The 25,923-nt window shown below is 44.9% G+C and overlaps 1 protein-coding gene and 1 pseudogene across 1 annotated transcript; both read left to right on the top strand.

Annotated features, from left to right (window-relative positions):
* The first annotated feature begins 11,843 nt into the window (after positions 1–11,843).
* On the top strand, positions 11,844–24,275 carry LOC101643263 (intelectin-1a). The gene is given in 8 exon segments (XM_004716558.3): positions 11,844–11,935; positions 14,190–14,299; positions 15,721–15,813; positions 17,273–17,520; positions 17,809–17,970; positions 19,284–19,404; positions 20,509–20,612; positions 24,123–24,275. Coding segments are annotated over 8 exon segments (1,083 nt in total).
* A 793-nt stretch (positions 24,276–25,068) lies between these two features.
* The window catches only part of LOC101642945, an 8,899-nt pseudogene continuing 8,044 nt past the window's right edge, over positions 25,069–25,923 (top strand).

Raw genomic sequence — 25,923 nt, 5'->3', positions numbered from 1 at the left:
CCGATTAACCGCGATAAACGAGGGTTCACTGTATATCTTTGGGGGCATGCAAGCCCCCTGACTACAGATAACGACCTACATCATAGAAATGGGTTGTAACATAGGCAATAAATGCCATAGGAGGGGGATGACCTAGGGGGTGTACATGCAATAGTAAAGGGAAGGAATAGGGGTACATATGTGGCAAGATGGGTGGACCCTAGACTCAATCTAGTAGCCTAATCTTAGTCATCCTTGAGTGGTCCCGGGCTTGCCTTCTGGCACTCCTTCAAGGGAACAATATCAGAAGGGTGTGGGCCCTACTTAAGGTGAGGCAGACTATACCATCTTAAGGTGAATAACCTCTGACCTATTTTCGTTGACCTCCTAATGTATAGTCATTGACCATGTGCAGCAAGTGCATCTTGGGTTTGGTATATATTTGGGGGAGACAACTTGGGAGAAATCTTTCTGTATCCCATAATGTGATATTAATGTCGTTTTTATAATTTGAGCATTGTGTTGGGGGTCACCTTTCTTTGGAAAGAGCACAGGTATTGATCTCTTCCAGTCAGTGGGCCAAGTAGCTGTCTTCCAAATTTCCTGGCCTAGATGAGTGAGTGCTTCCAGGGTTTCATCAGATTGTTGAAACATTTCAATTGGTACTCGATCAATTCCTGGAGTCTTGCTTTTGGCTACTGCTTTCAGCGCAACGTGTACTTCTTCCTTCAGTACCATCGATTCTTGCTCATAAGCACCTCTTGAAATGGTTGAATGTCTACTGATTGCTTTTGTTACAGTGTGTCAGTGTTCTTCTCATCATCTTTTGAGGCTTCCTGCTTCATTCAATATTTCTCCATAGAATCTTTCAAGCTTGCACCTCTAGGCTGGGATTTTTTCGAGAGTTCTTACAGTTTAAGATCTGCTGAGCATGCTCTTCCTTTATGATTTTCTAGCTCTAGGCCTTTGCACATTTTATGATAACATTTCCCTTTGTCTTCTTGAGCTGCCCATTGGAGTGTTCTCTTCAGCCTTCTTTGACTTCATCATTTCTTCCGTTTGTCTTACCTACTTTAGAATCAAGAGCACATTTCTGAGTCTCTTCTGACATCCACTTTGATGTTTTCTTTCTTTCCTGTCTTTTGAATGACCTTTGCTTTCTACGGAAATGATGTTCTTTAAAAAAAAGAAATAATTTTAGTGGCACGTAACACATATAATATAATTCAATGCACATCAAATTCAATCACATCAAGAAAAGTCATATAATTATTACCATAATCAGTTTTAGAACATGTTACTAATTCTTGTACTCATTGCTATTAACTCCCCATCCACTCTAACCACCCTATCAAAGAATCTTAATCTAGTTACTGTCTCTATAGACTTACTTATCCTGGATTTCATATATAAAAAACATTTAAAAAATACTAACAACAACAAAATAAAACAGATAAAACCTCAATTAAAAAAAGCAGAAAAATATTCAAAAGTAGAACGAATTTTAAATGGATCACTGGGGAGATCAAAAGATAAGGTGCTAAATTTTAACCTGGTGCTAAATTATAACCTAACTGCATCTGCAATAATCCACTTTCCAATGCACTCTGCATGATAGGAAAGCTGTTCACATGTCTAATCCATGGTCATGGGATTCACCAGAGGCTTAATCCATGTATTTCCCCATTCACTTAAAAAACAAAAACAAACAACAAAATAAACCAACCAAAAAACCCAAATAATTAAAAAATGGGTCAAAAGGGAGATCAAATGATAAGATGTTACATTTCAACCTTAGCTTCAGCTGCCACAATTGACTTTACAGTGCTCTCATATCCCTCACCTACGGTTAGAGAGGATTCACCAAAGGTGTAACCCTGCAAATGGATTTGGGGCTGCCACTGTTATTCACAGCTTTCTATAAACCAGGTGTTCACAATTTAAACTCAGATATCATCCCCTCTTTTTTTTAACATATGCAAACCTTTATTTAAAGACATCTGTTTCTTCATCCTTTCCACTTCCAGGTCCCAAGATTTTAATTGAACAGGTCCAATTGTCATTATTTTTCCTCTGTCACTTGATTCCCTCTTTTGAGTTTGGATTATATTATTTACAATTCTTGGTTCACACAGGTTAGTGCTTCTTCTATGTAAACTTGGCTGCTAATTCACTTAAATAAATGGCTTCTTGTTTGAAGACAATTCTTTAAGACCCCAGATACTATTCCTTCTGATTGCTGGGTACCATCTAGTTTCTTTGCCACACTTTGCTATAGCACCAATATCTTCAGTGAGCGCTTCATGAGAGCAAGCACAAAGTAGGGCCATGTCATAAGAAGTAATCATTCTTAGATTGGGGCTAGAATTCAGTGCAAGGCCAAAATCCAACATGTGATCCTCACAATGTCCTCACACAGCTCACCAGGCCGCCTGTCATTAGTGTTCAACGCATCAAATCTCTTCTTGAGATGGTTTTAAATTCAGGTGGGATAGAGTCAAAGTTGTGGACTCTCATGGACTTGTTTTAATTTTCTTCAGCTTTAACCTGAACTTACATATGAGTAATTGATGGTCTGTTTCACAGTCAGCCCTTAGCCTGGTTTTAGCTTTTATATTGAGCATCTCCATCGTCCCTGCCCAGAGATGCAGTCAATTTGATTTTCTGTTGTATTCTATCTGGGAAGTCCATGAGCATAGTTGCCTTTTGTGTTGTTGAAAAAGAGGTATTTTCTACGAACAAGTTGTTGGTCTTGCTAAAGTCTATCATGCAATATCCAGCTTTGTTCTATCAACACTATCTTTTCCAATTATTGTTCCTTCCTCTTGTTTCCAACTTTTACATTCCAATCACCAATACTTATCAATGCTTCCTGAGGGCATGTTTGATCAATTTCAGACTGAAGACATTGGTAGAATTCTTCAATTAAAAAAAAAGAATTCTTCAATTTTTTTCATCATTAACTTTATTGGTTGGTACATCAATTTGAATAATAATTCTATTGATTGGGTTTTCTTGCATGTGTACAGATATAATCCTATTGCAGGCCACTTTGTACTTCAAGATTGACCCTCAAATATTCTTTTTGATGATAAATGCAATGCCATTCCTCTGGAAACTGTCATTCCAGTATAGTAAGCCTTATCATTTTCTGATTCAAAATGGCCCATAGCTGTCCATTTTAGCTCACTAATGCCTAGAATATCAATCATTGTGAGTTCTATTTCATTTCTGATGACCTCCAATTTTCCTAGATTGATGCTTTGTACATTCCAACTTGCATTTATTAATTGGCGCTTGCAGCGGGTTCTTCTTCCTTTTAGTTGTGCTCCCTCCGCAAATGAAGATCCTGGCTTTACTTCCACAGGCTTTCCTCCATTCATGTCACCATGGTGGATTCTCGTTTGAGAAGGCAGCTCCTCCTCAGTCACATTTCAAGTGCCTTCTGACCCAGGGGCCATCCTCTGGCGCTACCTCTGATAATGTTCCATTCATCAGGACTTTAGTATCTGACAATGTTTTGACTGTATGCACAAAGTTCTCAGCAGCTACTTTCTATGAAGTGGACAGCCAGTTCCTCCTTGGTAGTCTGTAAGCTCTTCTGAAACCTAGACATTGTTGGTGACCCTGCTGGAATTTGAAATGCTGGTGGCTTAGCTTTCAGCATCACATCAACACACAAGTTACCACAGTCGACCAATTGACAGACCAATGGTGGCTGTCACAGAACTAACAGGTTGCAGACAGGAATGGAGTGCCTCCAAGTATTTGGTGTAGCTAAACAGTTGCTAGATCAAGCAGAGCAGAAGTAGGGCTGCTGTGATCAAAGAACTGTAATTTGAGTCCTCTCTGAACCTGAATTGCAACCTGTTAATAGTATAGATCTAACAGGACACCCCGCCCAGTCCTGCACCCTCATTAAAATTGCTGCTACTTTTGAACTTCTTCTTCTTTAAAATTTTTTTTTTTTAACTTTTGAGCTTCTTACTGTAGTCATCGTGTCCATCCACCAAGTTGAGGGTCTTTAACTTTGTTTCTATCCCCAAGACCTTGTGTGTTAGGCTGGGTTGTCTAGAGAAACAAATCCAGTGACATTCATCTTTGTATAAGAAAGAACTTTATATTGAGAAGCACATTTAGATCAAGAAGTTATCCCAACCCAGTCCAACTCATGTCCATAAGTCCGATGCTAGCCTGTAAGTCCCTCTGGAGATTCACATGCAGCCACATGGTGGTAACACAGAGAGATCACAGGCCAGTGGGTGCATATTCCAAATTCCATTTCATGTGTAGCCAAAGTTGGTGGAAACATGGCAGGGCATCAACAGATGTCTGAATTGGTAGCAGAATCCCAGCAAGCAGGAAGGCGACGGAGCAGGGAGAGAGAGTTCATTCTCAGGGTCTCTCACCCTCATATAAAAGACCATACTCTCAAGGAAGGGTCATCAAGTTACCACTTGACTGACAAATTTGACTCCACCCCTAGCCAGGAGTGTCTCCTTGACATGATCCCTAAGTACCATACCATGTTTTCCAACTATTGTTCCTCTTTGTGTCCAAATTTTGCATTCCAATTGCCAAGAATCATAGTGCATCTTGATTGCACGTTTGTTCAGCTTTTGACTGAAGGCATTATAGAATTCTTTAAGTTCTTCATTACTTGCTTTGATGAAGTAACAGGTTATAATGCAGGATCAGGAAGGACTCAAGACACCACTTTTTGATGAAAACACCTTCTTGTGAGTTACACTGAAGTCAGGCCTTTCTCTTGCTCTGCTTGGGTATGTTACAACTTAGCCCCACCAATCAGTGCCGGAGGCACTCCACTCCTCCAATAAGTTTCTTGCCCAAAGATGCTCATCTTTTTCTGTGTGTTTGGATACCTGTACTAGTGAGTCTCTGCTGTACGTTGGGAAGCCCACTGCATTGGCTCATGCCAGGCTCCTGGTTTTGGTGACCCGATTTCTCTGTTGCTGCTCCTCGTTTCTCTGGAGTCATAGCTCTCCCTCTGCCTGCTGGGTCCAGGATGTTCTTAGTGCAGGGACTTTGGGTGCAAAGGACATGCTCCACTCTAGGATCTTCTTCTTCCTCTTTTTAAAAGAAACCAGCTCTTGTAACCATCCCTACATCAGTTGTATCAAGCACATTTGTACTTACGTTGCCATCATCCTTTTCAAAATATTTTCTATTTGAGCCCTTGGTATCAGCTACTCTTTCCTCCCCTCCCCTCCCTTCCCACCCATGTGAGCCTTTGATAAATGATACATTACAATTATTTTCATATCTTACATAGTCTGTTGCCTTCCATCACCGGTGTTTCTGTTGTTTGTCTCCCTGGAAGGTGGGGTGGGGGGGCTATAATACATTGATCGTTGTGATTGGTTCCCCTCTTTCTCCCTCTTCTTCTCCACCTTCATGGTATTGCTACTCCCATTACTGTTCTGGAGAGGCTTATCTACCATGTATTCTGTGTGTCAAGAGCTCTTCTTATCTGTTCTAGTGTACATGCTCTGGTGGAGCTGGATTTGTAAGGTACAACTGGGGTCATGAAAGTGGTGGTGGGGTGGGTGGGTGGAGAGGAAGCATTAAAGAAGTAGAGGAATGTTGTGTGTTTCTTCAGTGCTATATTGCACCATGACTGACTCCTCCCTTCCTTGTGATCCTTCTGTGAGGGCATGTCCAATTGTCTACAGGTGGCCTTTGAGTTTTTACTCCATCTCCCCTTGTTCTCATCAATATGATTGCTTGTTTTGGGTCTTCTGATGCCTGATACCTGGTCCCATCAATACCTCATGATCACACAGGCTAGTCTACTTCTTCCCTGTGGGCTTTGTTACTTCCCAGCTAGATGGCTGCTTGTTTAACTTCAAGGCTGTAAGAACCCAAGCACTATATCTTATAGTAGCTGGGCACCATCAGCTTTCTACACTGCATTTGCTTATGCACCCATTTTTTTCTCCAGTGATCGTGTCAGGAAGGTGCAGGCTCTTCTTGTTTTTTTCTTTTTCTTTTTTTTTAACATTTTATTAGGGGCTCATACAACTGTTATCCCAATCCATACACACATCAATTGTGTAAAGCGCATTTGTACATCGTTTCTCAAAACATTTTCTCTCCACTTAAACCCCCGACATTAGGTCCTCATTTTTCCCCTCCCTTCCCACTCCCCACTCCCTCACGCGCCCTTGATAGTTTATAAATAGGTATTTTGTCATATCTTGCCCTGTCCGACGTCTCCCTTCACCCACTTTTTGGTTGTCTGTCCCCCAGGGAGGAGATCACACACAGTTCCATGTAATCGGTTCCCTCTTTCCTACCCATTCTCCTTTTACCCTCCCTGTTTTGCCACTCACACCACTGGTCCTATAGGGCTCATCCGTCCTGGATTCCCTGTATTTTCAGTTCCTATCTGTACCAGTGTACCTCCTCTGGTCTAGCCAGTCTTGCAAGATAGAATTCGAGTCATGGTAGTGGGAGCGGGGAGGAAAACTTTAGGAACTAGAGGAAAGTTGTATTTCTCATCATTGTTACATCGCACCCTGACTGGCTCATCTCCTCCCCGAGACCCCTCTTGCAAGGGGATCTCCAGTGGCCTACTAATGGGCTTTGGATCTCCACTCCGCACTCCCCCCATCATTCACTATGGTAAGATTTTTTGTTCTGATGATGCCTTACACCTGATCCCTTCCACACCTCGTGGTTGCATAGGCTGGTGTGCTTCTTCCATGTGGGCTTTGTTGCTTCTGAGCTTGATGGCCTCTTGATTACCTTCAAGCCTTTAAGACCCCAGACACTATATCTTTTGATAGCCGGGCACCATCAGCTTTCTTCACCACATTTGCTTATTCACCCGCTTTTTCTTCAGCGGTTGTGTCGGGAAGGTGATCATCATAGAATGCCAATTTACTAGAAGAAAGTATTCTTGTGTTGAGGGAAGGCTCTTCTTGTTGATGGTAGTAAGGTCCACCCCCTGCTTCTGGAATTGGCTCTGTTTTGAGCTCTGTGAGATGTCAAAATTGACTAATTTCCTTGTTAGGATTTTAAACACTTTGTTTTATTAGCAGTCTGTTCAATCCCCTTGGCTGGCCATAGCAGATTATTTGCATAATCCCACCCTGTCATTTTCTGAGAGTCACAAAGACTGTGATTAGAAGGGCCATATTTTAAAATTTGTTTATTTATTTATGAAAACATTCTACTGGAGCTCTTACTGATGTTATTACAATTCATGTTCTATTAGATCAGGAGTAGTTGTACAATTGTTGCCATCATCTTTTACATGGGGGACAAAGGGGAGCTGATATCAAGGAGTTCAAGAAAAAAAGAAAATGGATTGTCAAAGGTCCATATTAAAGTAATTTACTCCTCCGTGGAGAAACAGTAATACCTTCATATAAAAAACAAACACCTCCCCTATCCCCCTGAAAAATCAGTTGCCATTCCATTTGAATGGCTAGGCCTCTCTTCTGAGGCACCACTGGGTGGAAAAATCTCTTCCAATTGGTATTAAAAATTGCAAATATATCACCCAAACGCAATGATATCTTGGGTAAAAGTAACAAGCATTATTGGGGTAGTAGTGCTAACATGTACTATGGAAACCTTGTAGTTTTTTGTGTGGATTGAACTTGGCTCTCATAAAAATCCCGTGAAACAGTTATGAGTCAGAATCAACTCAATGGCTTTAAGTTTTTGCTTTTTTTTTTTTTAATGTTACAGGTTGGCAATGGAAAAAACAATGGCTTAGACCAACTGTACCTTAGTTATTATTGCTATTATTTTTTTCATGTCTCTATCTCCTTTTATTTCTCTCATTCATTAACAAAATACTTTTATTGGGGGCTCTTACATCTCTTATCACAATCCATACATTCCTCCAGTGTGTCAAGCACATTTGCATATAAGCCGCCATCATCATTTTCAAAGCATTCTCTTCCCACTTGAGCCCCTGATATCCGCTCCCCATTTCTTCCCCCTCCCTCCCCCGTCACCCTCCCTCACCAATCCTTGATAAGTTAAAGATCATTTTTTCCATATCTTACATCGCCCCTTAGTTATTATTTCAGTTATCCAGGGCTTTCATGAATACCCAGAGTGGAGGGATTTAACAGACAAAAATGCATTCGCTCACACTTGCTGCTGTTGTTAGGGCCATTGAGTCAGCTCCAACCACATGACCCTATCCATGTACAACACAACAAACTACTGCCGTTTCTGCTCGGTTGACTCATTGGGGGTAGCCTTTGTATCAACCCATCTTGTCCAGGGCTTTCTTCTCTCTCTCTCTCTTTTTGCGGTTCCTCTGCTTTACCAAGCAGGATGGCCTTTCCCAGGGACAATTCTCTCCTGACAACATGCCCAAAGTGAGGCAACCATCTCGCATCCTTGCTTCTAAGGAGCAACCTGACTGTACTTCTTCCAAAATAGATTTGCTGCTTCTTTGGGCAATCCATGGTACTTTTCATATTCTTTGCTAGCATCCGAATTCAAATGCATTGATTCTTCTTCGGGTTTCCTTAGCCAGTGTCCAACTTTCACGTGCATGGGAATACGGTGGCTTAGTTCAGGCACAGCTTAGTCCTCAAAGTAACCTCCCTGCTTTTCGATGCTCTAAGGAGGCTTTGTGCAGCAGATTTACAATGCAATGTGTCATTTTATCTCTGACTTCGGCTTCCGTGGGCCTTGACCGTGGACCCAAGCAAGATGGTACTACAATGGTACCTGACGGCAGCACCAGTGAAATAGTCAACATTTAGACGTGGAATGAACTTTTATGCAGATTATTTTTCTAGGGAAATGGAGTAGGTTCTATTTCTTGAGTTTTCAGGGCACAGTTCATAATTTAACACAATTAGAATCTCCCAATTTTTGTTACAGATAATAAATCAATAAGCTGTAATGATACTGAAATTATATTTAATAAAAACATGTTCAATTGAAATTTGTGATTACTCTGACTAGTATTTTTACTTACATTTTGTTCAGGTATTCCCACTTTTATTTTTAGAATTATTTTTATTGCAGAGCAGTTGTGACAATGTATTGATATTCTGTTACATGCATATAGAAAAGTCCCATTACGATTTGTGGGCATATTATGTATAAATATATGTCATTTGATTTCTTGACTGCTGCTTGCAGAGGAATTGATTGTGGATCGAAATAAAATGAGTGTGTTTCTGGTATTAGTTAACCAACACGAAGAGATCCCAAGTGATGACAGGAAACAGGGAACTTGTGAACTACAGGATCAAGCCTTTCAAGTTCGACCTCTCATCTGTGCTCCTTTCCTCCACCCTCCTTCCCAACCCACAGATCAGTTGACACAACAAAGTTCATTCAATTGAGTTTGGGTTGGGTGAGGCAGGCACTAGGTAACAGATGGTATGATTTTTTTTTTTGGATGACCTGAGTTCTTTTTTAAAATTATTTTTATTTTTTTAATTAAATAGTCATTTTATTAGGGGCTCATACAACTCATCACAATCTGTACATACGTCATGTGTGTCCAGCACATTAGTACATATGTTGACTTCATCATTCTTACAACACCTGCTTTCCACTTGAGCCTTGGTGTCAGATCATTTTCCCTCTCCCTCCCCGCTCCCCCCTCCCTCTGATAACTTATAATTTATTATTATTTATCATATCTTACCCCATCCAATGTCTCCCTCACCCACTTCTCCACTGTCCATCCCCCAGGGAGGAGGCCACATGTAGACCTTGTCCTCTGTTCCCCCTTTCTCCCTCTCCTTCCCTCCACCCTCCCGCCATCGCCACTCTCTCCACTGGTCCTGGGGAGTTCATCTGTCCTGGGTTCACTGTATTTCCAGTTCCTATCTGTGCCAGTGCACCTCCTCAGGTCCAGCCGGATATGTAAGGTAGAATTGGGATCATGGTAGTGGGGGGGGGGGGAAGCATTTAAGAACTAGAGGAAAATTGCATATTTCATTGTTACTACACTGCACTCTGATTTGCTCCTCACCTTCCCTCAGCCCTTCTGCAAGGGGATGTCCAATTTCCCCCGGATGGGCCCTGGGTCCCCATTCTGCACTCCCCCTCATTCACAATATTATGATTTTTTTTTTTTTTTTTTGGTCTTTGATGCCTGATACATGACCCCTTCACCACCTTGTCATCTTACAGGCTGGTGTGCTTCTTCCATGTGGGCTTTGTTGTTTCTCAGTTAGATGGCCCCTTGTTTATCTTCCAGCATGTGGGACCCAAGATTCTGTGTAATTTGACAGCTTGGCACCATCAGCTTTCTTCACCGCATTTGCTTATGTACCCGCTTTGTCTTCAGCATTTGTGTCGGGGTAGGCTGGTGTGCTTCTTCCTTGTGGGTTTTGTTGTTTCTTAGCTAGATGGCTGCCTGTTTGTCTTCAAGCCTGTAAGACCCCAGATGCTGTATCATTTGATAGCCGGGCACCATCTGCTTTCTTCAACAGATGATATGTTTTACAATTTCTACGAAATGTTATCTAATGCTTGTGCAACGTTTGATGGTTTACAAAGTGGGTTATGCATTGGGCTGCCAACGGCAAGGTTGGAGGTTCAAATCTATCAGCCGCTCCATGAGAGAACGATGAGACTTTCTGCTCTGATAAAGATTTGTAGTTTTGGAAACCCACACGGGCAGCTCTACTCTGCCCTATAGGGTCATTATGAGTCTGAATCTGCTTGACGGCAGTGAATTTGACCCATAAACCATCCCATTTGATCCTAAAGTGATGAGGTGTCACCAGTCCTTTTTGTCTAACTTCACAAGGGGGAGGAGAGACTCACCACCATCAGTATCAGCTCAAGGCTGAGTGCTTTAGGTGGAGGGCAGATAGACCTTCATCCTCCAACTTCTATACCTATTTTGGCCTCAGGTCCCTTCCCTACACTCTCTACTTCTCTGCCGGGTCCAATAATTCACGGCAATGGCCACACCAGACTCACAGACTATACTTACAGCTAAGAGGCTTATTAGGGAAGTAACTGGTTACAATTTAGGGTAAACATGACTTAGGGTGTCACAGTTTGACCAGGGCAGCATTGTCCTGAGTCATGCTCATAGGCAAGCCTTTTCCGGCCTCTCTGCCCAACTTCTATGTGGGAAACTGAGGACTGAGAAGAGAGTCTATGCAGACAAATTCTTTTTTTTCAGGATGGAGGAAGTCTGGGAGGCCAGGATTCTGAGTGGAGGGAGGCCTTCACATCTGTGAGTTGGAGAAGAGTCCCAGTCACGTCCTCCTAAGAAAATAATGACCTCTTACAAGCCCCTGGCTGACCACTATAAGGCCAAAGCCTTTATTTATAGAAGCAGACACGTTTCTTTTGTTCCCCCTGCTCAAGGGGCAGTCAATTTCCCTCTCCCTGCCCCCAGGGCTCGTATTAGGCTTCTCCCCCAGTGAGATCAGGGACCTCTAGGGCTAAGATGCTGCCCACCTTGTTTCGTATGTCATGATGAGGTCTGTAAGTCCTGAAGATATAGAAAGAAGCCTGTAAAAGAATATATGAGCTCTCTCTCTCTGGTTCCTACTCCCATGGAAGAGGTGAGCCCTTGCATGCCTTGTCTGATGTCTGTTTACTTATTCCATTCCATTCCATAACCATCCCTTAAGACCCATCCAGTTCAGGGCTGGCTCCCTTGTCTTTGCCTTGCTCAGATGGTGGTTATGCATTTTAGTCTCACCAAGAGTACGGAGGTTCCACACTCTCTGGTAAGCCTCCTGCCGGGCCGCTCAGCTCTCTTGCTCTGTGTGCCAGCACACTCACTGTTGCCATCTCCCTCCATGGCCAGGGTTCCCATGTGTTGCTCTGTTCATCTGCTGGTTCTGCTGCCTCATTTCCTCTGCCACTGCTTCTTGCCAGCGCCAATGCTCCAGCTCTTTCTCTGTTTCCTGAGTGCCAAGGATGGGCTCCACTCTCAGCCCCTCTTCTCCATGGTCATGAGGTTCACTCTCAGCTTGTAAGCCCGGCAGGATGGTAAAACTGACAGTCTCATTAGGGGTCCAAACATCTATTTGCCTAGTCTCCCCCCCACCAGGATTCTATGCATCCCATTAGCATCAACAGGCTGTTCAATCCCTTTGGCAGGCCACAGAAACAGTAGTTTCATCGATTGCATTTCGACAGCAGGGAATAAGCCTGTTTTGGTATCCATCATAGAACAAGGTGGTGGCTCCCGCACCTTGCGTAGAAATGGGAAGTCTGGAGAAGGAGGCCTGAGAGTGAGAGGAAGCTGTGGCTGAGCATCCGTTTATGTCCCAGAGAGTAGACCAAACGGCAGAGTTGGCTGGGAGGCCGCCATGTGTGTGGTTCAGTGGTCAGTCTGGATCTCAGCAACAAACCGTGCTAAAAGGAGCCACGCTGGGTTGAAGTGTGTGTGGTTTCAAACACTCTTGTTTGTTGGTGTACAGGTCTTATGGGGGTTGTGGGCTTCCAACATGCTGGAAAGCTCCCAACAATGGAGGAGTGAAAACCAGAGAAATTTCAGCACCTTTAGTGACAACTAAGTATAACCCTCAGGGCTGGTACTACTAGAGAGGTATCAGTTAAATTAAGAAAAAGCTAATGACATAAAGGTGATCGTTGTACTGTGGTTATAAAATAAGGGCACTGTAGGGTTAAAATATGTACAATGAAATATTTAGCATTGAAGGGCCACAAAGTATATTATTTACCCACAAAATGGCTAAAGAATTGGATGTGTAACCATTTACATATCTGGAGTAAGTGATGAGGTAGCTGGGTTAGTAAATGAATAGGTGAACCCAGGTAAAGACTATATGAGGGAGCTAAAAAATCATGGAAAAATGGAATGGAAAGATAATGGAAAGTTTCCAGGAACTTTTTGAATATTTGTTTTTCACCATACAATTTTGACATAGATTTTCCCATGACATTGCTTGTAATCCCCACAATGTACCAAATATCCAGATATTTCCACCTTGGGTTCCCATTCACCAATTCCCCCCCCTGCCCTTTTCTGTCTCCTGTCTAAGTTTGCTGTTGGTCAAATGATGCTCTTTTGGTCTTATACAGTTGATACCTTAGGGGCATATCCCTCCAGGCTGTTATTGTCCAATTTATAGGCCTGTCTTTTATGTGGCTGAAAGATGATTTCTGGAGCATCCTGAATTCTAAGGTGGAGCGGGGTGTAAGAGACGTAGTTTTAGGATTCCACTAGTTTCTATCAGAGCAGTAGGTCTGTTTTTAATTATTTCTTAGTGAACTTGAAATGCCTTCCACCTTTTCTTCTCATTCTATCTGGTCCCCTTCACTGTGAGCCCAGCCAAGTTTGAGTGGACCACAGTGGTGGCTGGGTACCATCTTGTTCTTCTGGTCTCAGGTTGCTGGAGGTTGTGTACTATTCTTATGTTTTTGCAATGTTTGTCAGTTACAAATAATTTCAAAGAAAAGAGTCAATTAAGTAATACAATTATAGTTAGATACATGCAGCAATTGATGTTCAGAAAAAGGAGGAAGATAACAGCTTTTCCAGGAGTTGGGCTATCAAACAGAAAAGGCTTCACAGAGAAGTTTATAGAGAAATCCTTAATAGTGATGTCTTGACCGTTGGGCCTGGGGTCCTAGTGCATCTGATTGGAGGTAGGATACAGAGAAGCACTATGCGGTCTGACCTTTCCTGAGAGTCTCATTATGAGATGTAACACTGGGTAGGTGACTATCTACCCAGCTTATCCCTGAAACACCTGACAGAGCAGGATTTCTCTTCTCTCAGGGAGTGAGATCACTTGGTGTGAGGCCAAGACCACCGCTCCTGTTCCTCCATCCATTCACACCCCCTTGTTCATTCTGCGGCACCTTTCAAGGGAAGATGGCAGAGGGAGGTGCCTACAACCTTGGTTGGGCAGGGCTTGGCCAGGTGGGGCTGGACTGGCTGGACTGGGCTGGGCTTACCTAGTTTGATTCTCTCCATAAAAAGCGCAGCACTTTGCTCTACATCAGGACCCTCTGCAGAGGACACTGTGAGAGCCCCTGTCTGGCAGAGAACTCTCAGCCCGAAGGAGGGCGCTTCCAGTGCTGGTGGGAAGGGGTCTCTGAGTCTGAGGCAAGGTCTCTGTGTGGAGGGATTGAGAGTGTCCGGAAAAGAACTCATGGCCTATTGAGTATGCGCTAGGTGGTTAGGGGTGGAGAGTACTCTGGGAAGCGATAGAATGTCAACCCCATCACTTCCCTTTTGGGATTTCCTGATTCAGAAAGGATAGTTCAGCCGATGATCTTGTGCCTCTTGTTTCCACATAGAAGAGCATGCCCCAGCTCTGCTTCCTGCTGTTCCTGGCTTTGGCCACCAGAGGGTGCAGTGCAGGTAACTAACCCACGGGAGCAGCAATCTCCTTAGCTCACCCTTGCTGTTTATGGAGTGGAGGGAGGGAATGCGTTGGTCTTGGCTGGGCTGTTCTGCACGTCTGCGTGTGAGGAGGAGCCACGGAGGTACAAGACACCACACCTAGCAGCAGGTGTGAGATGCTGACTGGGTGCTGATTTCTGGCTTTTCTTGGGGTCAGTTTCACAAAGTCAGGGTGTTAGCTGAGACATGTCCTGGGGCCCCTGCTCTGGGGCTCAGAGATGGATGGTAAGCATTGGGTCCCCTTCCCAGACACTGGCCCCTGTGGTCTCAGCAGGAGGGAACTGTGTGGTCAGTGATGTGCTCAGGGACCGCCCTCCACTAGTCCTTGGCCTCCCCTTACTGTTCCTCAGGACAGGTACCATGTTGACAGTGTTCACTGTTATTAGGCTCCATTCTTTAAAAAGCGAATGAAAACGCACATATCCCATTTGATCTTCAGGGGCAAAAAGCGTTTACTAGTTACCCTTTACTGATTGCGGGGTGGGGTGGGGGAGGGGAGAGGTGTGCTTAAGTGGCTGCCCTCGGGAGAGCCCCGTCATTGTGCACCGTCTGGGATTTCAACCGGAATTCTCTAATTCAAAACGTGCCTTCTTTTCTCACTTGGCCAGCTCTTCGGGATAATATCTAGGCTTCTAGACTGAGAAAGATGGGGCTCTCTACTCCTGTGAAGAGTTACAAGTCTTGGAAACCCACAGGGGCACTTTGACCTGTAGGGTCGCCATGAGTTGGCATTGGCTCGACGGCAGAGTCTGGTGTTGGGTTCTGGTTTTAGACTAATAAACAAAGCCTCTCATCCTCTGACCTAAGCTAATTCCTCAGCTGTGTGTTTCACCCCTCCCGGCATGACCTCCTTTACTCTGCTGTAGAAAGTGAACGATCTGGAGCTGGACCATGCTTCGTGACACTTTACCTTCTCTCCTTCCCGCCACCCCCTCTTCCAAGAGCATTCTTTCCCGTTCTCTCTGCCAGCTCCTCTTTGTCCTGTCAGTCAACCTTCTCCGAATTTCACCTGTCCCCTTCTTCTGAAAGTTCCCTTCCTCTGCTCCCACCAGGGCCTCTCAAGACGCCTTCTCAGTTGGGTGCCATTTGTAAGTGCTCCCTCCCTCTAGAACACCGTCTCTTAAACAACCTGCCGCACCCTCTCTGCCCAGTGCTTACATGGCGTTTATAAGACGGGCTTTAATAAAGTTAGTTGAGTGGAAGAATTCAGGGGGAAGCTTGCACCAGCTCTTGGGTTGGACAGTCTTAGTAAAAGAATCCCTGACTCACACCATGAGCAGTGAGTGACTGCTGCAGTGGGCAGGGGCTGGGAACTGGGGGCAAGAAAGATGGTGTCAGTGGTTCAAGACCTTTAATGAGAAGGATCACGTTTTTTTCAGCCTCGATCCAGGAGAACGCTGCCTGCGGACACTCCCTTCATTCTTTGTTTAGAAGCTGCAAGGAAATCAAAGACAGTTGCCCCCGAGCAAATGGTGAGTAGTATATATTAGTGTGGTGTCTCTCTGAGGGCACTTTTTCGCTAAGTGGGACCCAGTAACTACCCATCAATACTGTCTATCTGACTCTGACTTCTATTCCAAGTGGTTTCAAAACCTGGGAGCAGTTTGAGGCCTTCATAGGCCACCGCAGTCACATCAGACCCGATTTTGGAGTTGGTGGCAAACTTGTGGAGGGTCTGAGACTCTCCTTGTAAACTCATAAGGTCGCCTGCTATACTTGTATAGATGCTGGCATGGCATCTGAGACCACAGGGTCCTCGATAAGCGTCATGGTTCCCAGCACCAGCAGGACCTGAGTATCAGCATTTGTGTGTGCTGCTTCTCCGAGTCCTCATTCCTACAGGGGAATGCAAAGAGAGCCAGGTGCATCTGCACAGGTAGTGGCTTTGTCAAGCCGGGTCACAAAGCTGACCAGTAAAGAAAGAACCATTCAAACAAAAGGTCCCAGTGCAAATGTAGCACAGGCGCTAGGGTGCTCTGTTGCTGGGGAGTCAGTCCATGCTGCTTGGAAGCCAGTGAGTTGCCTGCGGCTGCTGGGCAACACCTTGCAGTGGGGCAATACCTCGCTCCTCCTCAGGCCCTGGGAAGTGAGGAGGAGCTGTCTCACCACAGCACCTTCAGTAGTTTGGGCAGTGGGTGAGAAAGGACCTTGAAACAGTGCCCCACATGGCGCCCATGTTTCGCAGGATGACATGCGTCGTGTGAAGGTTAGGTCAGCTGTGGCTAGGCCTTGCTTCTGTAGAGACAGGACAAGGGAGGGCACCAGTGCCAGGGTGGAGCCCTGCTCCCACAGTGCTGTGTTGCAGGAGAGGACTGGCAGAGTCACAGGCAGTCTGACTCTGTTTACAAGGGAATAACCAGGTCTGCCCTTTGCTCTGAGATGCACAGAGTTTACCAGTTAAAGGCTGGACAGTGGAGAAGTGGCAGGTCCCTCTCTGATACTGAGGCCAGGAGCCCTGGTAGAATGGTAGGTTACAGGGTGGGCTGCTAACTACAAGATCAGCAGTTTGAAACCACCAGGTGTTCCATGGGAGAAAGATGAGATTTTCTACTCTCGTAAAGACTTGCAGTCTTGGAAACCCACAGAGGCAGCTCCACCATTTTCCTTAAGGTTGACTCAATGTCAATGAGTTTTTTCTTTCTTTTTTTTCTCCCCCAATTTTATCCAGTGTCTACCCAGAGGGAGACACTATATGTTCTACGTTTCTTTGTTATATAAATCTCCGGTAAGAAAGTGTGGAACAAAGCAGTCAGTCAGTCTGCCAATAAGAGGAGCAGGTATGATGGAGACCAGAAGAGAGTTATCTTCCAATAGGTGCTTGAGTGGAAACAGTAAAGGCGTAGTCTGAACTTCCCAGAGTGTTCCTGGTTGTGGGCCTGAGGTGGGCCATGTGCTCTTGGATAGAAAGGCTCTGGGTGGTTCCCTCTGCAGATGGCCTGTATTTCCTCCGCACTGCGAATGGTGTCATCTACCAGACCTTCTGTGACATGACTTCTGCGGGTGGTGGCTGGACCCTGGTGGCCAGTGTGCACGAGAACCACATGAAAGGGAAGTGCACGGTGGGTGATCGCTGGTCCAGTCAGCAGGGCAACAGAGCAGACTACCCAGAGGGGGACAACAACTGGGCCAATTACAACACCTTTGGGTCTGCAGAGGCAGCCACGAGCGATGACTATAAGGTAGGCACCACTCACCACCTACTTGTGAAATGGTGAGGAGTTGACATGGCTGGAAGATGGGGATATGTAGCTGGGGCTGGAGAAAAAGAGTGGAGTATTTGCAGGTCTTGAATCCCAACTTCTTCAGGTGGGTGGTTGTAGGGCAATGTCATCTGCTAGAAGGAGGTGTCTGAGCCTTGCCGACCATCTGGTCACCTGGATCCCAGCACTGTCAGTGCAATTGGGTGTTGAGTCTGTTGTGTCATGTGACCGTCTGGCTGTTCAGGATTGGTGTCTTTTGCTTTCTAGAACCCTGGCTACTATGACATCCAGGCGAAGAACCTGGGCATCTGGCACGTGCCCAACCTAGCCCCATTGAAAAGTTGGCGGAGACGATCTCTGTTGAGGTACCGCACCAACAATGGATTCCTCCAGAATCTGGGTTACGATAATCTGTTTGGCCTTTACCAGGTATGTGGGCTGCTGGGTAGGAGTCAGTTTGTTTGGTAGTCAGAAAGTACGAGGGGGTACACCCCCAAAACCAGAATTGCGCTGGGCAGAGTGGAGGTTTCTTAGCATGCATTTTCCCACTAGGCGATCATTGAGCAACTCGCTCTGAGTTAGTGCACCCGGTGGCATCACCTGGGAAGGTTCTCTGTGGTCACAGTGAATTTTTTCCTAAAAGCAGTTTCCTTCAAACCCCCCTTTTTTTTTTTCTGTGATGGCCGATTTAAGAGAACAGCATGCAGCTGTAAAATGTTATTTCCTGCTAAGGAAAAATGCCACAGAAACTGTTGTGATGTTGAACACAGCTTACAAGGACAGCACTATGGGAAAAAACTCAAGTGTATGACTGGGTTTCTCATTTCAAAAAGGTGAAACGTTGATTGATGACAAATCTCATTCTGGATGTCCATCAACTTTCCATATGGACAACAATGTGATCTTATAGTGCATTTAGAGTTTGTTCCACCAGGTCAGACTGTTAAGCAAGCTTTCTCTTTAGAGGTTATAAAAAGAATGTGTAACAGAGTGCAGCAAAAAAGGCCTGATTTGTGGCAGACAGGGGACTGGTTTTGCCACCACAACAATGCATCTGCTCACATAGCATTCTTAGTGTGCCAGTTATTGGCAAAAAACCCACATGCCTCTCTTGCCCAACACACCTTTCACCTGACCTCACTCTGTACGACTTCTTTTTGTTTCCTCGATTGAAGAGGGACATGAAAGGACAACAATTTGGAGATGTAGAAGAGGTGAAAAAAAAGAGGGAGGTGCTGTCAGCCATTCAAAGAGATGAGTTTGAAAAATGTTTCCAAGAATGGGATTGTAGATTTGACAAATGTATTAAGCATAATGGAGAGTACTTTGAAGGTGATAAGGTTGTTCTGTAAAAATATTTAAATACATAGATTAAAAAAAATTCTGGTTTTTTTTTTTTGGTGGGTGGGGGTACCTCCTCTTAAAGGGTTTGTGGTGGGGAGTGAGCCTCTTTCCCATAGTCCCAAGTCACTGCGAGGTACCTGGACTACCTTTCTCTGTCTGCTTCTCTGTGATCTCATGTTCCTCTCTAGGAACTCAGAGTCAGCTCTGTGGGAGTCAAGGGTGGGGGGGAGAGGGAGAAGAACAAAGGCGTGTCTGCTAGTGGAAAACATAGTCACAGGAAGAAGGGCCACTCTTCTTAACACCAGCTTCTGAAGAAACCCAAGCCACCCTCACCTTCACATCTGATCATAGCAGCATCTCTGTTGTTCTCACACAAACTCTAACTTTGGTTTCTGCAGAACTACCCAGTCAAATATGGAATAGGGAAGTGTTGGACTAACAACGGCCCAGCGATACCTGTGCTCTATGACTTTGGCGATGCTAAGAAAACGGCATCTTACTACTCACCACTTGGTCAAAGTGAGTGCTTGCTCTCTAAGCTCAGGCATCAGTTCTTGGTGCCCTTGGGGAAAGGACAGTCATTGGCAAGAATATTAAGTGTCAACATTTGCTGAGCATTTAACATGTGGCTGACTTTTTTTTTGATCTTGACATGGTTTTGTGCCATTTATTTATGATGAGATCCCTCTGACCTTAGAATAGCTATTGTGCCCACTTTATATAGTGGGAGACGGACACCGAGAGTGAGTGGACTTGCTGAGAACCACATGGTGCGTAAGCAGCAGAGCCAGGCTATGTAGGCAGCCACTGACCCGAGAGCCTGTTCTCTGAACTCTTCTGTATGGCTTACTAGAGGAGTTAAGAAAAAGTGTGGGCTAATGTTCACAGGAAAGGAGAACTAGCAAAGTGGCCTTATTATAAAATAAATAAAATCTTCATTTTATTATGCTCCAAAAAATTCCCCCCAAACCCTAAATTCACTGCCATTGAGTCAATGCTAACTCATAGACACACTATAGGCCAGGGAAGAGATGGCCCTGTGAGTTTCTGAAGCTAACTGTTAATGGGAATAGAAAACCCCATCTTTCTCCCGAGGAGCTGCTGGTGGCTTCTAATTGCAGGCTCAAGGTCAAGTATAATTAGTGTTGGTAAAAAAAGAGTTTAGTTTAATGAAGTCATACAAGTTGAGTCTTTGATGGGAAAATCAAAGCCATTACTTTTGGCATTTGGTATGTCAATGAAAGCAGGTGGCTGTGGAGAAAACAAACAGATGGAATTGGTTGAGAAATGTGTAAACCTATGGCCGCCCTCGGGAGTTGTGTGTTCCTGTTGTATCTGTTGAGGTCTTTCTGTAAATGATCTTCCTGTAAAGTTTTATATCCCTTTTAGCCTTAGGCAGACAAACAACGGTGTTCTCAATCTTCCCTGGGCTCTGGGCAGAGGCTCCCTCCTCGCCTGCCCACCAACCTCTGCCACTGATGAGCCAGGCTCTACCCCACAGATGGAAATGCAAGCCTGAAGCCTGAGCTTTTGGTGTGGGGAGTCCCAGAGCTGGTCAAAGAAAAGCGGTCCCCAGTTTGTCCTTTGAACACTTCAGTCTTCTCTTTGCCTTTTGCCTTGCAGGAGAATTTGTCACAGGATTTGTCCAGTTCAGAGTGTTTAACAACGAGAGAGCAGCCAATGCCCTGTGTGCTGGGATGAGAGTCACTGGCTGCAACACCGAGCATGTGAGTCTTTAGGGAGATTGTGTGTGTGTGTTCAGCGATGTGCCTTTTACTCCCTTGATGGTGTCTCCTGCATATACTTTCTTTCAATGAAGTCCCATGTATTGATACTTGGCTTGTGAGAACTACTTTTGTGTTTTAAGAAGTATTTCACTATTTTGAGGTCTTATTAGTTTCTATTTTAAAATTTTTTTTATTATATTTTAAAATCATTTTATTAGGGACTCATACAACTCTTATCACAATCCATACATACATCAATTGTGTAAAGCGCATTTGTACATTCATTGCCCTCATCATTCTCAAAACATTTCCTCTCCATTTAAGCCCCTGGCATTAGGTCCTCATTTTTCCCCTCCCTCCCCGCTCCCCCCTCCTTCATGAGCCCTTGATAATTTATAAATTGTTATTTTGTCATATCTTGCCCTGTCCGACGTCTCCCTTCACCCACTTTTCGGTTGTCCGTCGTCCCCCAGGGAGGAGGCCACATATAGTTCCTTGTAATCGGTTCCCTCTTTCCTACTCACTCTCCCTCTACCCTCCCAGTATCACCACTCACACCACCGGTCCTATAGAGCTCATCCGCCCTGGATTCCCTGTATTTCCAGTTCCTATCTGTACCAGTGTACATCCTCTGGTCCAGCCAGACTTGCAAGGCAGACTTCGTGTCATGGTAGTGGGAGCGGGGAGGAAACATTTAGGAACTAGAGGAAAGTTGTATTTTTCATCATTGCTACATCGCACCCTGACGCATATTAGTTTCTAGAAGTTATGTGTATGCATATATTTCAGTCTGGTAGAGGAGAGGCTCTCTGTGAAGGATATCTGTGACGGGGACAGCAGGGAGTCACGGCCATCTAAATGAGTGAGGTCTTTTACTCAGTACCCTCTTCCTGCTCCCAACTAAGAAACCGAGAAAAGGGCCTTGGCTCCTGGAAGGTGACACTCAAGCCACAGTCCCAGCTTCACTGCCCCCTCTGCAATCAGTTAGCCCCAACGCCCAGCCAGGATGAGGCAGCTCCGCTTTCATAGAAAGAGCCTTAAACTCATTTAGAGCATGATGGGAATACGGGCAAAGGGGCAGGTGGGTCTGTACTCTCTTCCTTGACACTGCCTTCCATGGCCCCTTACCCTGTTCATCAGTGTATGTTTGCATCTATGCCGGCACAAATTGTTTTTTTCCTTAAAAATATGAGTACCTACTATGTGCTTGGTGTTAGACATAGCCTTTCCCTCAAGGAGCTCTGTAGTTTTAAATTAAAATGGCGCAGGGGGGTGGTAGGGGGTGAGGGGCCAGCCCCCACCCGCTGCTTCTAATACTACCACAATTGCATGGTTGAGATATATAAGTATTATATTAAAGTCATCGAGAGCATGAGAGATATTACAATATAGTCAGACATATAACATGGTAGCATTGCTCACCTCTGCCCCGCTTGGTGGTCCTCGTGGGGGGAAACGGCTGTCAGAGCAGGAGCCGCCTCCCTTGGGGGAGCAGCCCTCTCGTCCACCCCCTCATGGGAGCACCCTCTAGTCCACCACCCTCCCGAGAACCAGGGAGCCTCCTTATTTATTGCTAACCATGCATCATATTACTTTAGGGGGATACATTACAGCATCATGCGTCACCGAGAGGGGCAGTACAATTCATCCTTGAACAGGTTTGATCACTCTGGTGTCTCATACAATAAAACAGACAATTATTATCCTGGGAGGCATGCATGCCCCCTGATAGCAGATAACAACCTACATCATAGAGAGGGGTTGTAACATAGGCAATACAAGCAATAGGAGGGGGATGACCTAGTCATCTTAGAGTGGTCCTGGGCTTGCCTATGGGCACTGCTTCAAGGGAACAATAACAGAAAGGAATGGGCCCTATTTGTTGTGGGATAAACAGTGGTGTCTGCTTGATGTAGACAGCTGATACCTCTCAGTGAGAATGACTCCCAATCAACTCTAGATGGCTGATGTTAAGGAGAATAACCTCTGACCTACTGGAGTACAGTCATTCTCAAGCAGCTAAGTCTGGTACAATTTATTGGGGAGACAGCTTAAGAGAAATCCTTCTGTTCCCCACAGAGCTCAGCTAGAGAGGAGCAGAAACGTAAATGCATAGTTGCCATCTCATGGTGTGAACTATCAGAGAAATACCCTGGGGACACAACCAAAGGTCTCCTAACTCTACTAGAGTTGATTCTCCAGGGACGGTGACATTGTGCTGAATGTCAGACTCAGTCTGGAGTTCAAAAAATAGTAAAGGTTGTTGTTGTTGCTAGGTGCTGTGGAGTTGATTGGGACGTAGTGTGACCTCATGTGAGAGAGCAGAACCGCCCCAGAGGGTTTGTCAGGCCTTTCTTCTGCAGAGCTCCAGGGAGGGTTTGAACTGCCACCCATTGGGTTAGCAGCCAAACATGGAACCAGTGCACCAGCAGAGCTCCCTAGAAAGGGATAGAATTGTGATTTTAGCACAACCGATGGACCAGGTTCAATACCATAGGTGCTTGGGAGAATATGGTGTGTCGAGGAAGCGGTCAGCTGTTTTGTGCATTTGGGGCATTGGGTGTATGCTGAGTAGAGGAAGGAACTACCTGGAAATATCTGCAGGGGCTGTGCCAAGAAGATATTTGCAACATGTCAAGAAATTGGTGTTTATACTGTAGGTGATAAGAATCAGTACAGGATTTTGAATAAAGCAGTGGCAGTGACCGGATCAGCTTTTGGTTCACAAACATCCCTCTGAGAGCCGTGTGGAGGACCTGCGTTCAAGAGCAGGGAAGTTAGGTGCCAGCAGTTCACCTATGAGGCAGGTGCAAAGGTCTGGATGTGAAGTGCTCAGGGCCTTCAGTAGGGCTTTCTTGAGAGGGAAGGATGAGCATGGGAGGGTCCCAGGGACACAGGTGATATGGAATCAGCAGTTCTTGATGACCTGGTGATGTCGGGAGTCAGGAAGTGAAAAAGACTAAGCTCCATCATCCATGTTTTTGCTCTGGGTGACTGAGCACTACTAATTATTCAAGACAGGACAACAGACTGTGGGACAGGTGAAAGGCCAACAGGTGATCATTTTCTTTTGCTCAGGTGGAGCATAAGATATCTAGGGGGAGACATCTAGGGGGAGACATCCAGGCAAAGGCTGGTTGGAGATGGAGGTCTTAAACATGAGACAATCTGCGCCACCAGTATACAGTTAATAGTTACAGTCATGGGAGACGATGAGTGCCAACGTGGTGTGTCTGTGAAGTGTGGACTGAGTTTGAGGATTAATATTCTGGGATTAAGCAGAGGAGCAGAGGCCGGAAAGGCACCTTAAGCATCAATGTAAGTAAGGGGAAAGAACATTAGGAGAGAGGACGGTAGACTTTACTAGAGGGCGGATTTCAATACTTTGCAGTGATAACGCTGTGCGGAAGCACGGGGTCCAGGCAAGTAGGAGGAGAACCAAAGATGCCAGGAAGCTGACCACTAGGAACATGGTGGTGTCGCAACACTGTCCCTCTTCTTGTTTTCTAGCACTGCATCGGAGGAGGAGGCTACTTCCCAGAGTCCAATCCCAACCAGTGTGGTGATTTCTCTGCCTTTGATGCGGATGGATATGGAACTCAGAAACGCTTCAGCAATAGCCGGGAGATAACCGAGGCTGCCGTGCTCCTGTTCTACCTATGAGAGGCGTGTGCTGTGAGACCTCAACTGGCGCTCAGTCCTGGAGACAGAAGAACTGGAGTGCTAATAAGGAGGAGAGGGTAATAAATGGCATCAGTGAATGACTCTGGGTGTCTTTGAATCCCTTTTACAAACTGCCTGGGATTCCGAGGGCTGTTTTACAAGAATACCTGTTGTACTTGAGAGTTTTTGGGGTTTGGAATTTGAAGTCTTAGGTTTCCCAGAACATAGTATGCCCCTCCTACTAGGACACTCGGTATTAGATTTAAGGGCAGGGGAAAATAATTTCTTGTTAATTTTATCTAACTCACCCTGATAGTCTAATAAAATGAAGCTCTCAAGATAAATATATTTTTTCCCCAAAAGCTTATTGGCACATAGTTTATATATCATACAATTCGTTAGTTTAATCATTCAATCATATCAAGGAGAATTGTACAATCATTACCACATCAATTTTAGAGCATTCCACCCCCCCCATGATTACATCATCTTCAAGATGAGTTATGCAATCACAATCCGTTCTGATGCTCCCTTCCTCCTCCCACAGCCATTATTTACTCCTGAAATCCCCTTTCACCCTCTATTATCCACCCATGTGTTCCCTATATCCCCTTGTATCAGTTATTATCATTATGTATCCACTACTACTGTGCCTCATAGCTGGGAGACCCAACAGAAAACAATGAAAAACAAAACTGGACTAAGGTGGTAAGGATAAAAACATAATGGTAAAAAGACAAAAATATAAATAATGTGTAAGAAGTAAAACACCTCCATCAACATTCAAAAAGCCATGGAAGAAATTTCTGTCATGGAACCTGTAAGAGATACACCCAGAACAAATCTATGCTCGTCTATAATGTGATCAACTGGCCAAGTGTCGTGTTTGATTCAGCCTAATCAAGCTTGCAAAGGTCTCTGCCTGATAGGCTGATCACAACTCTTGCCTGTGGCTAGAGCGGATTTGCCAGTGGCTCAGTCTGACTAGATCCTCTGCAGATGGGTTTAGGCTCTCACCGTCCCCTGTAAACTTCCCCAAATCGGGTGTTCCTCATTTTAGCTCTAATGCTTTTCTCCTCACCATATTCACCATATTCTCTTTTATTCACCATATTCACCATATTCTCCTTTATTCACCATTGTGGGGAACAGAAGGAATTCTCTTAAGTTGTCTCCCCAAAATATGTACCAAACTTAGCTGCTTAAGAGTGACTCTCGGCAAAAGTAGGTCAGAGGTTATTCTCCTTGACATTGGCCATCTGTAGTGGCTAGACCATTAGTCTGACTCACCCTGAATAAGACCCACTCCCTTCTGATAAGGATAATGGTGGTCTATTCACTTGCAGAGATGCCAGAGAGGGCAAACCCGCCCAAGGGTGACCAAGGTTAGTTAGCCATTATCAGCTGTTTAGATCAAGCAGATACCACTGTCTATTCCACAACCAATGTGGGCACACCCCTAGGTGATTCCTCTCCTATTGATTGTATAGCCTATGCTAATATCCCTCCTGATGACTCAGGCTATTGTCCACTATCAGGGAACTTGCATGCTTCCCAGAATAGTAATGGTCTGTTTTGTTATGTGAGACATTAGAGCGATCAAACTTGTTCTAGAATGAATTGTATTGCCCCTTTCTGTGATGTATGA

This window comes from Echinops telfairi, unplaced genomic scaffold (assembly GCF_000313985.2).
Source record: "Echinops telfairi isolate 266 unplaced genomic scaffold, ASM31398v2 ScPeMD7_7425;HRSCAF=8463, whole genome shotgun sequence".
In the NCBI taxonomy this organism is placed as follows: domain Eukaryota; kingdom Metazoa; phylum Chordata; class Mammalia; order Afrosoricida; family Tenrecidae; genus Echinops; species Echinops telfairi.
The sequence above is the reverse complement of the archived record's forward strand: the minus strand, read 5'-3'. Positions and strand labels throughout refer to the sequence as shown.